This window comes from Podarcis gaigeae (assembly GCF_964106915.1).
Source record: "Podarcis gaigeae genome assembly, chromosome: 13".
In the NCBI taxonomy this organism is placed as follows: domain Eukaryota; kingdom Metazoa; phylum Chordata; class Lepidosauria; order Squamata; family Lacertidae; genus Podarcis; species Podarcis gaigeae.
Window position 1 is genome coordinate 22,510,161 of NC_139689.1, and position 16,556 is coordinate 22,526,716.

The 16,556-nt window shown below is 44.3% G+C and overlaps 1 protein-coding gene across 2 annotated transcripts; it reads right to left on the bottom strand.

Annotated features, from left to right (window-relative positions):
• Positions 1–6,255: 6,255 nt before the first annotated feature.
• On the bottom strand, positions 6,256–16,556 carry LOC310829608 (prostasin-like). Of its 2 annotated transcripts, XM_083708314.1 has the most exons (7): positions 16,529–16,556; positions 13,979–14,293; positions 12,518–12,538; positions 11,939–12,101; positions 10,345–10,619; positions 8,267–8,436; positions 6,256–7,167 (listed from the first exon to the last, which is right to left on the bottom strand). In XM_083708314.1, the coding sequence occupies exons 2-7, from the start codon at positions 14,037–14,039 to the stop codon at positions 6,889–6,891; spliced, it is 969 nt and encodes a 322-aa protein (XP_083564440.1). In that variant the 5' UTR covers positions 14,040–14,293; positions 16,529–16,556; the 3' UTR covers positions 6,256–6,888. The 2 variants fall into 2 exon arrangements, with proteins under 2 accessions (XP_083564440.1, XP_083564441.1); XM_083708315.1 differs by lacking the exons at positions 13,979–14,293; positions 16,529–16,556 and adding an exon at positions 12,989–13,079.

The window sequence follows — 16,556 nt, forward strand, 5'->3', positions numbered from 1 at the left end:
CCTGTCTTTGGCCTGTCTGTTGCTGAGTCTGGAGAAGCAGCACAGAAGCCCCAAGTCCCTGCAATCTCTGGATCCCAGAAGCAGCAGCATCCCAAATCTCTGCCAACATCTGAGAACGCCCACAGGTGTGCAGGTTGCGCATAGGTGGAGGTAAGGCATGTATACACTTTCCCCATTGATGTCCACATCTGAACCAGCTCCCCACTTTTTTGGAATAGGGAGAAGATGAGACTCTCCAGAAGTCCCCACCCACCTTTTATCTTCCACATTAAGTCCACAAACATATAAATGAAGGTGGAGACTTCCTTCTTCATACTTGCCACCAGCTATGGTCACTTACAGGCAACCTGTTTGTGGAGAAATAGTCCTAATTCTTTTAGCTGGGAAGTTAGATGGCATGGTGAGAAGCAAATGTCACCCCACACTTTCTAGTGCATTTCCTTTCATTCTCCTTATCACAAAAACATCCAACTTGGGGGGAAGTGGGTTTATTATGTACAACCTGAATTTGCTGCTTATGCAATTGAATTCAGCCTGCAAAATAACAACAGTGTAGCTGTTGGCCTCCACCCGTCTTGAGAGACAGCCCAGGACCCCTATCCACACTGCCAAGGCTTGCGCCCCAGGGAGGTCACTTTGGTGCTGCTATTGCAGTGGTTTGACTTCAGGCCTGGAGGCACACTTCATTGTCTCTGGAGGCAGACAGGTGCCAACAATCTGCTTATGTATTTATTACTGCTAGATTGTACTCTCTATAGAGATTTGAGGTTAGTACCCCTCTACTACTACCCAAACCAGGATGTTCAAGCACTGCTACTGTGTCTTTCTTCTGGTAGATCAAGATAACCAGGTGACAGCAAAAACTGCAAAATTTTTAGCAGGGGCAGTTAGAAGAAAATCTATTATTTGATTAACTTTCTAATATTCCTCAGCTTAGGGGGGGGGGGGAATCAAAAGAAAGCCTATTGGCTCACATGTTTTATCTGTGGGTAAGGGATCATGTATCAGTTCTGTCCTTTGTATTGATGTAGACCTCCAGAATGTATTTTGTATACCTAACTATTTCGTTCTATCCCCAGTATATTTTTTCTTATTGCTATGGCTAGTGGCTAATGCAAATAAAGTTTCTATCTATGCATGCTTTTATTACAGTTCTTTTAAAAGGGACCAGGGCAGCAAACACCAAAATGTAACAACAATGTTAATACAGTATAATGAAAATACAGTACAATAAAAAAATAAAGTAAATATATATTTAAAATGTTAAGAACAATGTAAAACATTTAAAAGGATCTAAAAAAAATGAATAAAGGTCTAAAATATTTAAAAGACAAATGCATATCATCACAGCTCCTAATTTCATGACTGCCAGGAATAATATATTTCAGCCATCCAGAACTGGATCTTGCCATTTAACCCAAATTGTGCTCCTGTGTTCCAATTGCAGCTTCAAGGCACTGTGGATTTGGAGCTGTGGAATCACTTTGGGAGGAAATTATGCATGGAGAGACATGCATGGAGCCATAGATCGCCTACATAGCATCTAGTTTGGCCCTCTCACATGACTCTGCCATTGCGTTTCAAATATACAAACATCCTTTCCTAGTATTTATCATTCTTACCTAGCTTTTCAGAGCTGTTCAGAAATTCTTTGTACTTCTAGCAGAAGCAGTTAGTTTTAGAGGGAAGGAGAGATCACCCTTTTTAAATGCACCAAGTGCATTCTTCATATGAAGTAGCAGTATGTTCCGTCATTCAAAACAAACATATTAGTTTCCTGGTTCCCGCTCTTTCTTTGTCACCCACATGCCGTAAAGGGTGTGACTTTGTATGCAAAGTGAGAAGGTTGCAATAGTAGAGTTGATTCCAAGAGACCAAAGACAGACCATAGAGAAGGAAATGTCTAAAGCAATCCATACAAGCAATAACTGGGCTGAATATCAGGTGAGGTCGACTGTTAGTCATACTCAATGTGAATCCACTGAAATCACCAAAAGGTCTGAAAACAAGACCCTGCTTGTTCTCCTGGACTTCTTTGGTGGCTTTCAATACCATGACTGGCCAGTGGCGTAGCGTGGGGGGTGCAGGGGGGGCCGGCTGCACCGGGCGCAACATCTGGGGGTTAGGGTTAGGGGGCGCAAATCCACGGGTCAGGGGGCGCAAATCCACGGGTTAGGGGGCGCAAATCCACGGGTTAGGGGGCGCAAATCCACGGGTTAGGGGGCACAAATTACTTGCCTTGCCCCGGGTGCTGACAACCCACGCTACGCCACTGTGACTGGCCCAGGACATATTGCAGCCTGAGGGAAAGGAGAAAATGGTACCTTATCCCATGGGCAGAAACCAACTGGACAGACACTTGAATCTTACTCAACAACGGTGATGGGGAAGTATACTTCACTTCTTACAAGGGCAACAGGCTAGCTTAGGAGGTGTAGGCAGTGCTTTATTGTTAAAAGTGCCATGGCTGTGTATGGGAAATGCACCTGAAAGACATAATGTATCGAGGAGTTATTGGTCTGACATGGAGCTCTTTCTGCGTCTTTTCCACGCCCCCATGGAATGTCAATATGAATGAGAATAGTCTTAAATATTTTGGGAACACTGGGAGGAGGTGAAGCCCTCCCCAGCCCCCCACAGCTGCCTTATCAGTTGTGGAGGATAGTGCTACTGGAGGTTACCACCCACACACTTCTGCTGCACCTTCTGCTTGTGTGGTGGCATCTCAGCAAAACCTTGTCTTACTGTTTATAGCAGAGTATTTCCCTGGTGGCAGACGACAAGAACAGTAGTCATAGTCAAAGTCCTCAGCCAAGAGCTTCTTTATTGCTTGACTGGTTGCACAAGAATTTCTATTACAAATATATACAAACTATTTAGTAAGGTAAAGGTACCCCTGACCATTAGGTCCAGTCGTGGTCGACTCTGGGGTTGCAGCACTCATTTCGCTTTATTGGCCAAGGGAGCTGGCATACAGCTTCCGGGTCATGTGGCCAGCATGACTAAGCCGCTTCTGGCGAACCAGAGCAGCGCACGGAAACGCCGTTTACTTTTCCGCCGGAGTGGTACCTATTTATCTATTTGTACTGCATGTTTTCGAACTGCTAGGTTGGCAGGAACAAACTATTTACATGCCTTCTATATCTCTCCAGCACAGTATAAACTCTCTCTGTGTGTGCTTTCTTAGTGCCTCAAATGGCAAACACATAGCTCCTCCTTTTAACTGCATCTTCAGCTGACTCCAATTAAGCGGGCACTGCCACACATTGAAGAAACTTCTGGAACACTTTTTAAAGTCTAAAGGAACCTTAGCTGTTTCTTTAAAGAATGTATTCCTAACAAGTGCTGGGTACCTTCTTTCAAGTTTGACATGTTTTGAGAAAGTGAGGCATTGGGAGGGGGTGGCTAATGGATGATTTGCACGTTGCTAGTCTTGGAAGACACACAGGCTATATATAAAATCAGACAGTTTGGGCAGAGTTTCTTTGAAACTCATGCATGGACTGATCGGCTGCAGGGCTGTGCAAACTGAGGCTACCTGAGGGGAGTAGCTTTGATGCTGCTTGAGGGCTTCCAATTGGCAGATTGAAGTGCTTGCTTGGTATGTATACATTGCTTGCTGTTTTAGAATAAAATCTTTAATCTTCTCACTCACATGTATTTTGTATTGCTTCTGAATCTCATTTTAAAAGAACCACCTTGCATTTGGCAAGACAGGCTGCCAGCACAAAATGGCTGTCATGGGCAGCAAGGAAAGGGGATAATAATAATAATAATAATAATAATAATAATAATAATAATAATAATTGGCTGGGATGGTTCACTATACTAGTGAATAGTGTCACAAAAAAGCACTTGGTGTAGGGCCAGGGCTTTTTTTGCAGCTGAAACTCACAATAACTCAGTTCCGGCACCTCTCAGGGGTGCACCATTGCCAATAAAAGAGAATAAGGGAGGGGTTTGTGGTGAGTTTCAGCACCTCTTTTTCTAGAAAAATAGCACAGTGTAGGACAGAAAATAAAGCATGCACAGCAGTGGGGGCTGGGGACTAGTGGGATAGGAGCAGGGAGCCTGAGTTAATGACTAACAGAGCCAACTAATTCTAAAATGGTCCCCTGCTCCCTGCTGAGTTCTAGAAGAGCAAGATGAAGCCGACAGCCAGTGACACCCCATGGACTGGTTGGAAGTAAGATATGTGGGCTTGCTGAGGGCAGATTGAGGTTGGTGGGGCAGTGGCCCATTTGGCCTAATGGACCAGCATCCACTGAGCTCTAGTCACTCCACACCCCTTGGCATCTGCCACCTGAACTGGCCATCTTCCTCTGCCATGAGTACTTATTCCCAGGTAGGTCAAAGTAGGATTGCAGTGTTATTCAACTAAGAGAAAGAATAAACATGCACACAGCTTACACTCTGCAGAACAACTACTGTAATAGCCTTTCTTTGGTGCTATTAGCTGTATTTGCATAGGTTTTTTGAGTGACTAAATATGCATAAATAAATAAATAATCAGCTTCAGCAACACTGGACAAAAGCTTAATTGATACTTTTGTACTGTATACTCAGCATGGCAAACAGGAAGAAAAATAAATCTAGTAGCTGTTTGGTAGAGCAAAGAAATTGAAAGGAGGATAATTCTGCACTTATGGCTCACTTCAGTGCATGACTGAACCCTACTTTTCTATGGGAGTATCGAAATCAGTAACTCATTTAAAGGACAGCATCAAAATTTAACAAATCAATAATTAGAGGATTCCTCAAGGGTGCAGAAATATGTTGATTGATTGGACCCTTCATGGAAAGGTCCCACAATGGCTTACAACAATACAGAGATACAATATTAAAGTCAGTAAAAGCAATTAACAATCAGAAGAACAAGGTGGGTGCTGAAAATATATTTAGGTGTCAGAGGCCAGGGCAAAGAGGTACATCTTTGGCGTATGAATTGTATGCGCAAATTGTGAAATTGGTGGCATCAAGCCTATCAGTGAAATAGACTAACCACAGACAAAGTAGGGATTTTCACACACTTCCGAGATTCCCCCATTAAGCAGATAATTGTAAGCATATGAAAATAAAAAGGTAGTATACCCCACCCCAAAGCAAAACAGCCACTTACTTTCTTTCCCATTCTCCTTTCCTTCTCTTGGTATTTTTCTCTCAACAACTGATACTCAACTTTATTGCAATGGCTGGTAATATGCCCACTTGCCAGCCCAACATAAAAGAGTACGCCACAAACAACTGAGATCAATCACACAGGAAGGGATTCGATGTGTAATATACAATGTATAGGAAATAGTAAAATACAAATATGCTTCATTTTTCTTTTTATTTACATTAGTGTGTAAGCTTTATAATAAAACCTCAGCAAGAAGAAGCTAGGCTTACAGTAACACTGAGAAGAAATCCCAAGGATATCCTTATTTTGAAACAATTACACCCACTCTATACATTTAAAGTGCTCTTCTGCCATTTTAACAGTAATGGAGAATCCTGTGAACCATAGCTTGGTAAGGGGGCTGGGGATTGTAGTTGTGTGGTGTCATGACCCTTAATAAACTAAGTGGTATAAGAGTGTCTCAAACAGGTAGTGTGGATGCACCCAGAAAACTACTCAATGTTCATTTTCCAATGAATTTATCAGTCTTCTTTCTAGAGAAGCATCTTGAAAGTGTCAGTTTACTCCTTCAGGTGATGTTCCACATTCTCCTAAACTGTGGATTCCCAAACTGTGGCCTGTGGACCACCAGTGGGCTATGAGATATTTTGAATGCTCTCTAGAATATGATGTAGAAAGTGCCAAAAGAAGGTACTTCCTCAAAAGTATGTGTGCACCCCCCCCCATAGAAAGTTGGTCCAATTGCTCATTTTAATAATCCTGGGTATTTCTGGGTACTTCTTTCAACATGTTCAGCAGAGCAAAATATACAGCAATTTTATATAAAGAGTAATAGCAAGAAAATATTCACAAATATTTATAAATACCATATAATAATTCTTTGATCAAGTACAAACAAGCAGAAGTATAAAATTATCTGAATTAACATTATAACATTGAACTGAAGATAAATGACAACCCCACTATTCTGGGCGCCATATTTCTTTGCGGCTTCTTACCACATCGTTTAACTCTTTCAAAAGATTAAAAGAATATTGAGCTTTGCATCCAAAAGGTCTTAGGCTCAATCAGGGGTGGAAGAAGGGGTGTGTGGTAGGGGTGGGCCACCCCAGGTGTCACCACTGGGTGTGTGTGTGTGTGTGACAAAATGCCAGGTGGCACTCACCGTGGGGCCTGCAGCATGCCCAAGCCATGTGTCTCTCCTGGGAGTGATGCAGTGGCTTGGGCCCCTGCAGGTTCCACGCTGCCCCAAATGGTCCACCCGCCGCCTCCCCCTTAGCTGTAGGGTGGCTGAGTGGGAGAAGGCAGGCAGATTCCTCAGAGGTCCCATGGAGCATCCTGCCCTGGCTGGCCCCGCCCTGTGGGCAGCTGACCCCACCCCCAGGGGGGCTGGCCCTGCCTCTGGGCACAGAGCATGCATGCCACCCCAGTTCCCTGATTGGCTTGCTCCACTGCTGGGTTCAATTCCCACCATCTCCCAGTAGGGCTGGGAAAGGCTCCTGTCAGAACCTTGGAGAGCTACTGCCAGGCAGGATATAAAATCCTAAACTAGATGAACTGACAGTCTGTTTTGCTATAAGGCAGTGAGTGGCCTGTGTTCCTGTTGCGTCCCCAAACCAGACCCCTTGGTTGAATAAATTGTCAGAGAATATAGGGCTTAAATCAATACTGATCAGTACAGCAATTTAAATGCACCTGTGATCAAATTCTGAACAAATTCCACATAACCCATCAGTAGATGGGCTGAAGGCAGAGAGAGCAGCCTCTCATAGAAGGGTCAATGTAAAAAACACTAGGAGGAGTGTCACAACAGGGTAATTCTGTTCTCTGCCATTCACCTCACTTTTCCCACTTGTAGTCCCACCCTTTCCACACGTCACAAAGGTCATATTGGGTATATGCTGGGAGATCCAAGTGGCATAAAAGGGGGTTGAAGAATAGACACCGGGGAGACCAGGGCGGCCACAGCCTATCCCCCAGCTCACAACCCCAGCCAGGACCCAATGTCCATCACATGGGCAAGCCAAGGGTCCCCCGGAGTCACCCTGTGGAGAGAGAGATAGGAGTCAGTCCACAGTTACAGGAAGCCTCCTGAGAGCGGGTTTTGGAGACTGGTTTCAAAACAGATTATGCTTATTTCTTTTACAGATCTGGTCCTGTCCTCATGTATAGTTCAGGAACCATCTCCCAACTAGACTAAGGTAGTGGAGAAATGGCTAAGGTCTGGAGGAGAAACTATGCATAAGGCTGAAACGACCAAATTTGAATTTCCCAAAACAATATGGGAACTGAAATTCACACATATTTGAATTTTGTAATTCAGTTCTCCAACTAAACAATGTTAACAAAGATGCATATATTATTAAAATATTGCTTGCACAGACATGTATATTTGTCAAAACGGCAAATGAAATTGTGTTTATTGGGAGAAATTGACACTAAAATGCTGAAAGTCAAAATTGACAGATCCTTCTATCCCTGGTCCAGACTTTCAGTTTCAGTTTAATGAATATATAATGCAGCCTTGTAAAGCAGTCTTCCAATGTTACTGGCCTGCAAAAATATATGTTAGCTTGCTGTGGGCCTGCAAAAATGTATGCTTGCTGTGGGCCAGGAAAGGAGAGACAAACAGCTCAGTCCTTATCGCAGCAGCCCACTGAATTTTAATGCAGGGCCTGGAGCGTGGAAATTGCCTCCTCCAGCAGACCTCTTGGCTTCTGTGGTGGACACAGATTAGAGATGGAGCACCCTGTCTCTAGTCTGCCAGCCTGCTCACTAGCTTGCATGTAATGCCTTGCCACCTATGTCTACTACCCCACTGCTAAAATACATGGCTGACATATTGCATTTCCACATCAGGTCTATTTAAGTAGGCCTGTACTCATCTTCTGAGAAGGCTACGTTTCTGAACTGCTGGCCCTGTGAATAAAACCAAGACAAAGGATGGAAAAATCTGTGGCCTCCCAGCTGTTGTTGGACTCCAACTCTCATCAGCCCCGGCCAGCAGAGCCAATGATCTGGGGGATGACAATGTCTGGAGGGCCACAGGTTCTCCATACCTGAGCTAGACCTTTGGAGCCTGTCCTCTCCATTTCTGGGGTGCTCCTGCCCACCACAGCCAACCACACTTATGGAGCATCCTACCTGGCAGGAATCTTTGCCCCCTTCTTGGTAGCCAGCACAGATCATACCAGGGCCGACCGGATTATGGAGTTGTGGTTCATGTTGGGTAGCGTTGAAGAGAGCATTGCATTTTTCTCGGTCTATGAGTGGCACTTTCACTTCCTGGAGGGTTAGTGGGGGTGGCAATTCCACTGTAAGATGAAGCAAATGTATCATTAGGGATGTGATCAGGTGGATAGCCACCCATCCCAATTATATCTCTTACCCCAATGTATACTCTAATAGCTGCCTATTTTACATTGTCCATTCTGCATTTAATATAGACAGAGGAAGGCAAAAGGAAATAGTGACTGCGTCCATCTCCCCTGACCACTGGTTTCTGAGTTTTCACAAAGCACTGCCTAGACATGTGCGAAACTTTACAGCATACAGAGAAAGAAATCTGCATTTTAACATCAATTCCCGATAAAGAAACCAGGGACAATAATAAGGTATGATTAAGTGGCCAGCTGATTGCCTTTTCCTTCCGCTCTGCTTATAGAATTGTATAAGAGGGTTCACTTTCACCATCTACTGGTGAGAAAAGTGGTAGCACTGTTAGCTTCCAGACTGTTGTGAAACTCTAACTTGGAGAACAAGGAACCTGTGACCCTCTGGAAGTTGTTCAACTACAACATCTCCATCCCCTACCCTTGGCTCCATCCATTTTCCAAGGGGAGAAAGTGTGCTGGAAAGTTGCATGCTTGGACTTCAAACCATGCCTCCTCATCTGTCCTATTCATCTGTAGTTACTTTGTGGTTAATAAAAGCAGCAATGAGTCTTGAAGCACCTTAATGACTAACACATTTATTATGGCATAAGCTTCTGTGGACAATTCCACAAAAGCTTATGCCATAAATATATTTGCTAGTTTTTAAAGTGCTGTACTTGGCTCTCTCTCTCTCTCTCCTCTCTCTCTCTCTCTCTCTCTCTCTCTCTCTCTCTCTCTCTCTGTGTGTGTGTGTATTTGCTGCAACAACGTAACATGATTACACTATCAAAAGGCACTCTGTCTCACAGACATTCTGTCTCACAGACATTCTTTCTAATGCATGGGTCTGAAGGCCATTTTTCTACCATTACAAGGCAGCCCAGAAGTTGAGCTCTGGCCTGGCCTGGCTCAAATTCAGGCCTGTAGATACCATCCCACTGCTGCAATGACATACCCTCCAACATGTTGAGTCCTAAAACCAGGATATGTGTCTTCCGAGCTGTGCTCCTGTGTAAGTCACGTGACCTGCGTGAGATCACAGAGCCCAAAATACATACTTTCTTCAGGGCTGTGCTGTCACACAATAGCCTGACACCCCAAAATGCATGTTTTGGGGCACTGCATGATATTAGAGATCTGAAAAAGCACTTCTGTCCAGGAGAGATCATGGCACGAAATTGTGCAAGATTATGGAACCTAAAATGTGCTCTCACAGGACAAAACAGGAAGTCCTGGTTTTTCCCAGGACACTTGTCGGGTATGTAATGGCTGCACCAGATAACATAGTGGTGGTCAGTGTGAGTTGCATTCTCGGATTAGTTCCCTTTACTGCCTTCCTGTTCACTCTCAGGTCCAGCAATAACTCTTTGTCTTCAAAATAATCCATGGTCTTGTTCTGCTTTTGATGTTTCTCTCCTCATACCCAGCCTGAGGCGCTAACTATTCATGGTTTGCAGGTATTTATAACCCTTAGGGGTAGGATCTTTTTACAGTGGCCCCTTGTCTCCACAATACTTTACCATCTAAGATCCATTAGGCCTCAGCACTGGGCTGATTGGAGGTTGTGATGCTTTCCAGATGTTGTGGAATATAACTCCCATCAGCCCAATACATTATTGTCCATGGTCAGGGATGATGGGAATTACAGTGGACAACTTCTGGAAGGCACCTCCTTGGCTACTCCTGGCTGCAAATCATATCCGCCTCTATCCTCCAGCATTTCAACCGCATCATCCAGCATCTTCCACCTGAGCCAGCTTGCCCTATAAAAGTGCAGTGTACATTGCTGGCATGAAAGTAAACAGAGCTTGAAGGAGAACCTCAAAAAGCACTTCTCCATCTCCTCACCTCCAGGTTGAATATCTCCCCATCCAGTCACATAGCAGCTTTCTTCCATTGAGAACTTTGCAGAGGTCTCTGGCAAGCAGATGGGAAGAATGTACTTGGTGAAACTCACAGGGGACTTCAGCTCTACTAAAGCAATATCCCCTCTGGAGCTATCACTGTCATAGGTGGGATGGAGGATAATCTGTTGGATATCAGATGTTACTGTGTTACTTGAAGTGTTCAGGAGCTGATAGGCACCCAGCACCACATCAGAATGGGTAGTTTGGCTCTTGATGCTGTAAGTGAAAAAAACAAGAGCAAAATGCATCAAGATCTTTGCCAAACTGGTCTCCAAGAGGTAAGTGCCCTTAGACCTTGTATTTCAGTCTCATGTCAACATGTCTAGTTTAAAGGGGAGACTAGGGCCATAGCAACCCAGTGGAGAAAAGGTTGTAGCTCTTTCCAAGCAGAAGACCCCAGGTTGACCCTCCATGTCTCCGGACAAGTCATTAGCACCCATTCATTTTTGCTTTCCCTCTGGGTTTTTTAAAATTATGCATAAGCATAAGTCCTTGCTATTTCTTGAAACCAGCCTATAGGGCAGGGATGGGGAACCTTTGGTCCTCCAGATGCTGGACTTAAACTCACAACATCTCTGGCCACTGACCACATGGGATGGGGCTGATGGGAGTAGGAGCCCAACAATATCTGCAGGGCCATTGCTTTACATCCTTGGCCATTGGCAAGTCACCTTGTTCTCATTACCTCCAAGAGGGAGCTACTGGCATAATTTCTGATGTGTTTTGTTATTTCAGTGCCCTCCCAAATCAGGTGGTCAGCAGATATCAGATGACACAATAGTACAAAAGTGGAGATGAGCACCACACCCCATAGTCAAATTTGACTGGATTTAACCGTCCAGGGTTCCTTTACCTTAATGGCATTCAACTTGAGCCTATAAAGTTTGTGATTTGAGTTTGGCTCTGGAGTTTGAACAATTTACTGCTCAGGCATAGACAGAACTATGCTTGTCAGTGCATGTTTGTCTCCATTTGCGTGTTTTAAAATATGCAATATGCATTCAGAGCTGCATAGCTTGAATGTAGCTTACTGTACAAAGGTGAAAGCTGCTGCTGTTGCTCCACTGACATTCATCTCTGGCCCCAACCACCTCCAGGCTGAAAAAGATCCCCCAGCCCCACTCTATACCTTCTGCCAGCTATCTGCTTCCTTTAACTTTATTATTCATTGCTCTGTCAGGTTCTGCTTTGGCAAGGCCAAGGCACTGAGTAGCTGTTAGGCCAGCCATGGGCAGTCATTCTGGCCCAATGGGCACATTGGGAATGTTGAGGAGGTGCTTGGGTGCTAGTCACAAAATGGCTGCTCTGGGCTGTGAGGTACAAAACAAAATGGCCACCACATCTATAAGAGACAGGAGATGCTATTTGCTGAGACATTTTGTGGATGCTATAAGGCGTACTGGCAGGGACACTGGTGCCTGTGGGTGTCACATTGATGCCCCCTGTGTTAGGCATATAATATTAGTTTGGCCTTGCAGCTGCCTCTAGGGTGAAACTGAATGATGCCTTCACAGCCAAGTACACCAGAAACTTACTTAGGGAAGCAGTGAGCTGCTGACAGGACCCACTTCTCGGCTATGAGGGCGCCTCCACAAATAGGTTGGTCCCGATATAAAATGCTGACTTGCCAGGGCCATGACAACCCATCAGAGGGAGCTGGTTCACCCCCCATAATTCGTTGAGCTGGCTTTCCACAAACTGTGGAAGAAGGAAAGAGGTTTTAAAAAGATAGGTCACAACAACACCAGCACTGAAGCAAACCTAGAAACAAACATAAAAAGCCTTGCCTGAAACAAAAAACAAATATTTGTATGCGACCTTTTAAAGAACATTTCCAGTTATTGATAATGGTTTCCAGTCAATCATATTTAGAGCCATAATGCCTCTAACTGCAGGAAGGCTGCTCACCATATATTGAAGCAATTGAAGCAATATTCAGTTTATTTATTTATTAAGTATATTTCTAAATCCGCCTGGAGGCTCCTGTTTAACAATAGCATGATCATTAGGTTTGTAGCAGTCCTATATTTTGATGCGACTCCCCTTTGGTTCAGCCCATCCATGAGCCTGTGAAATTGCTGAGTAGGAATGACAAAATATACAGGGGTTCCTACCTGCTTCAGAGCTGGCAGCATCTGTAGAAAACAGAAATAAAGGGAAAACATTTCAGTTTTTCATATAAGAGACACTGAAGCACAAATACTGAAAAACAGGTGCCTATGTAGGAGAAAGAGGAAGAGGCCCAGGTTACAATCTGTTACCAATGTATTTTTTTTAAAAAAAGAATACAGCTCTGTATTGTGACACATATGCTATGAGTATATTTTCCTAGCCAAATTGGTAGAGCTTACTACAGGGCTTAATTTGAACAGAGACTCATTGGGACTTTAGCTCTGGAGCATGCTTCTAGCACCAAGACTCTATCTTGAAGCATGTTATGTATTTTATGTAAGTAAGTACTGTAAGTAAGTAAGTAAGTAAGTAAGTAAGTAAGTAAGTATGTAAGTAAGTAAGTAAGTGTTTTGCATAGTTATTAAATGTCAGCCTCGTACATAATAGGGGTCAATAGCCCTCAACTCATTTACCTGAGGTCCCACCTTCCAGCCCACCATTTCCCTCTGTGCCACAGGACTAAATCTGATTTGCTTCCTCAGATGCAGTGGAAGGCTGTGAACCTATGGCCAGTGTTGAAATAAAATTTGGCTGCCAGTTCAGTTGGTTTCTTTATGTGTAATAAGGCGGCGGCACCATCTTGTTCTTTGCCTCAGGTGGTTACATGTCTTGGGCCAACCTTGGGCCCAGAGAAGGCTAATTTTCTGTTGCCAAGTACTACCATGAGAAAAAAAACCCTTCCACACACATAAACACATCAAGTCAGCTATAACACGGTGAAAGATGAAAACAGAGACTTGGATTTGAAATCCTGCTAGTCCAACTTGTCAAACAGAAAGAGCCATAGGTAAGGCAAATGAACACACCTTTGAGTAGAAGAGGGTGGGGGAGTGAGGACCAGCTTTGGTAAAGCAATCCTGTCATTTTTCAACCAAGAATCGCTATCCAGGTTCACAAGTAATGCTAAACTAGTTAAGCCAACATCAAACCACAGTTTGCTAACAAACCCTAGTTAATAAACCATAGTTGAACATTACATGAGAACAAGGCCACTATCTGCTGACATACATTTGTCTCCCTAGCGGAAAGGAATACGAGTTCCACTTGAAAGCCCAGTGTGTGAGAAACTCCTTTGTTTGCACTTATAAACCATGCATCTCCTTTTTTGGCTTAGTGCATCTCCTACTCCCATTTTAACTCCTCTGAAAAGCGACTGCTTCTCTCATCCTCAATTACCTTCCCTCCATTGTGTCCCCACACCACAGAAGCCAACTTCTAGGGACCAGGGTCTCTTCAGCCCCCCCATAAAATATTTGAGGGGGCCACCTTGCTTCCCAAGTGGATGGGCATTGCCATTCAAATGGTGTCTGTGCACTGAGTCTTGTGACTAATTATGCAGGGTGGGGCTTACCTGGGTCCCCAATATTTTTAAGATAGCACCCTTGCCCCACACCATCACTCACCTTGTAGCAGCACAGGCAGTAGAAGCAGCCACACAGCTAATGAGAAGGTCACCATTGACATTGTGGTCGCTGCTTCTGAAGTTTTCTGAAGTGTCCCCTGAGTGGTTCTGCTCCGAGTCCAAGCAACAAATCCTCTGCTTCAGTCTCAATTCTTTTATCTGTGCTGCAAAATGTAATATCAATGGCAAAAAAGTATTTCCCCCGAATCCTCTTGGTATCAGCAGGATGGCAAATCCTTCATCTCCCCTTGTATCTGGGATCTTCTATCTTCACCAGCTGTTGTGTTGCTAGACTTGCTGGGAGAGCTCAGTTGACCTTAATAGATGCACAGCATAATGATGATGTTGATGACTTAAGTTCCAGTTATCGTTGATTATGATAATACTTATTTAGTGTTATCAATATGCACAACACTTTTACAAAGTGCAAGGTGGCCTGTTTCTACCCCATGGAACCTACAGGGCGGCATTCAATCTTACGCTGGCAAATTTAGGATGTACAATTAAAGATGATTTGGAGCCCTTGTACAAAGAGACACTTCCCTCCCAAAACTGAGCCTTATTGCAGTACGGAATGCGATGGGATAACTTTTTTCTGGTGATAAAGAAAGTAACAGGATAGAAATGCCCTGGGAAGTGTGGGATAACAACTGCTTGATGCAACATTGTCTAACCTCCCCAGAAACAAATTTAGAATGAATGCTCAATAAGTAGCTGATGCCATCTAATCTCCTCCTCACAAACTTCGTTCAAATGTATCAGGATGAATGCTCAAATAAACAGGTTGCCTCTGAAAGTGAGCTTACCTGGGGAGGAACGTGAACACTGAAAGATTACAAAGCTAGCAACTCACTATAAAACTGTTAATATCCCCAAAGGCAAAAGCTAGAGGCACTGTGTGCCTGGCGTGCTCTGGTCCATGGGGTCACGAAGAGTCGGACACGACTAAACGACTAAACAACAACAACAAAGAGGCACTGTTTTTTCAAGGGTAGATACAAGGAAAGAGAGTTGCCAGTCTTTTGCTTAAAGCAGATATTACTTCCCTCCCATAGCTGCAGTAGAGCCCATGATCATATCTTAACAGTCCTCTGACCATAAGAACAATAAAGCTCTATGGAACTGCTTTACAACCCCTTTCTTGGCTGTGGAGCAAGTCTGTGGTTTAATATACAATCTGAAGATGCTGTTTCACCTTTATACAAATAGGTTTTGGGCTCATGCTTTGAAGTGGTAGGAGCTGATTCTGGAAATAGTGCACACATCTGTTAAGCACAACCCTGTTGAAACCTCTTAGACTATCCTTCCATGCCTCTGAAAGTCCTGCTAGGGCAGGTGTGCTGAAACTTTGGCCAACCAGATGTTGCTGAAAAACAACTTCCACCATCCCTGGCCATTGACTGATGGGAATTGTAGTTCAGCAACATTTGGAGGGCCAAAGACTCTCAACTCCTGTGCTAGGGCCTAAGCAGACATTCCCATGGGAAACGTGGGATTGGATACCCTTGTGTATATTTAATAAAGCCATATAGTAGAGTTACATTTGTCCCTCTCCAGCTAAGAGCAGCTTAGGAAGGGAGGAGTGATGCGTTTCTCAGGGACAGTCCCTGGATTTACAACTCAGGCCCCATACAAAATCCATTGAAGTTGAAAAAAAATCTGGTAACCTTAGTCTAACCCCCTACTCCAAAGCATAAAGCAGCTACAGGCTGTCACTCATCCCTGTATGAACCTCTAGCAAAGAACCGCCTGATCCCTCCCGAGGAAGTCAGCTCCACTGTAGAACAGATCTTACTCTTAAGAAGTTGCAGTTTCCACCCATTGGTTCTAGGTTTGTCCTCCTCCTCAGCAGAGAACAAATCTGGCCCAACTTCTGCATGATAACCCTTCAGACATTTGAAGACCACCACCATGGCTCCCCTGAATCTTCTCTTCTCTAGGCTAAACATACCAAGCACTTTCAACCATTCCTCACAGGATTTGGTTTCCAGACATCTCACTATCCTCACTGTTCTCCTCAGGGCACCTGGTGTAGGGGGAAATGGCTGGGCTCCACCTTCCCACCCATGCTGCGGCTGCTTTTAGAAGAAGAAAATGATGTGGGGAGATCCAAGCATAGATCCCCCATGTAATATTAGAATCATAGAATTGTAGAGTTGCAAGGCACCCCAAGGGTCATCCAGTCCAACCCCCTCCATTGCAGGAATATCAGCGTAAGACGGCCATCCAACCTCTGCTTAAAAACCTCAAATGCAGGGGAGTACACTGCCTTCCAGGGATGCGGGTGGCATTGTGGTCTAAACCACAGAGCCTAGGGCTTGCCGATCAGAAGGTCAGCGGTTCAAATCCCTGTGACGGGGTGAGCTCCCGTTGCTCGGTCCCTGCTCCTGCCAACCTAGCAGTTCAAAAGCACACAGTGCAAGTAGATAAATAGGTACTGCTCCAGCAGGAAGATAAACGGCCTTTCTGTGCGCTGCTCTGGTTTGGTACCATCTCTGAACTCTACCCATCTCTCATCTTCAAATATACAAGCATCCATTGCTGTTCCTACCTGGTTCTTTCTGGGTCCGTTCAATAAG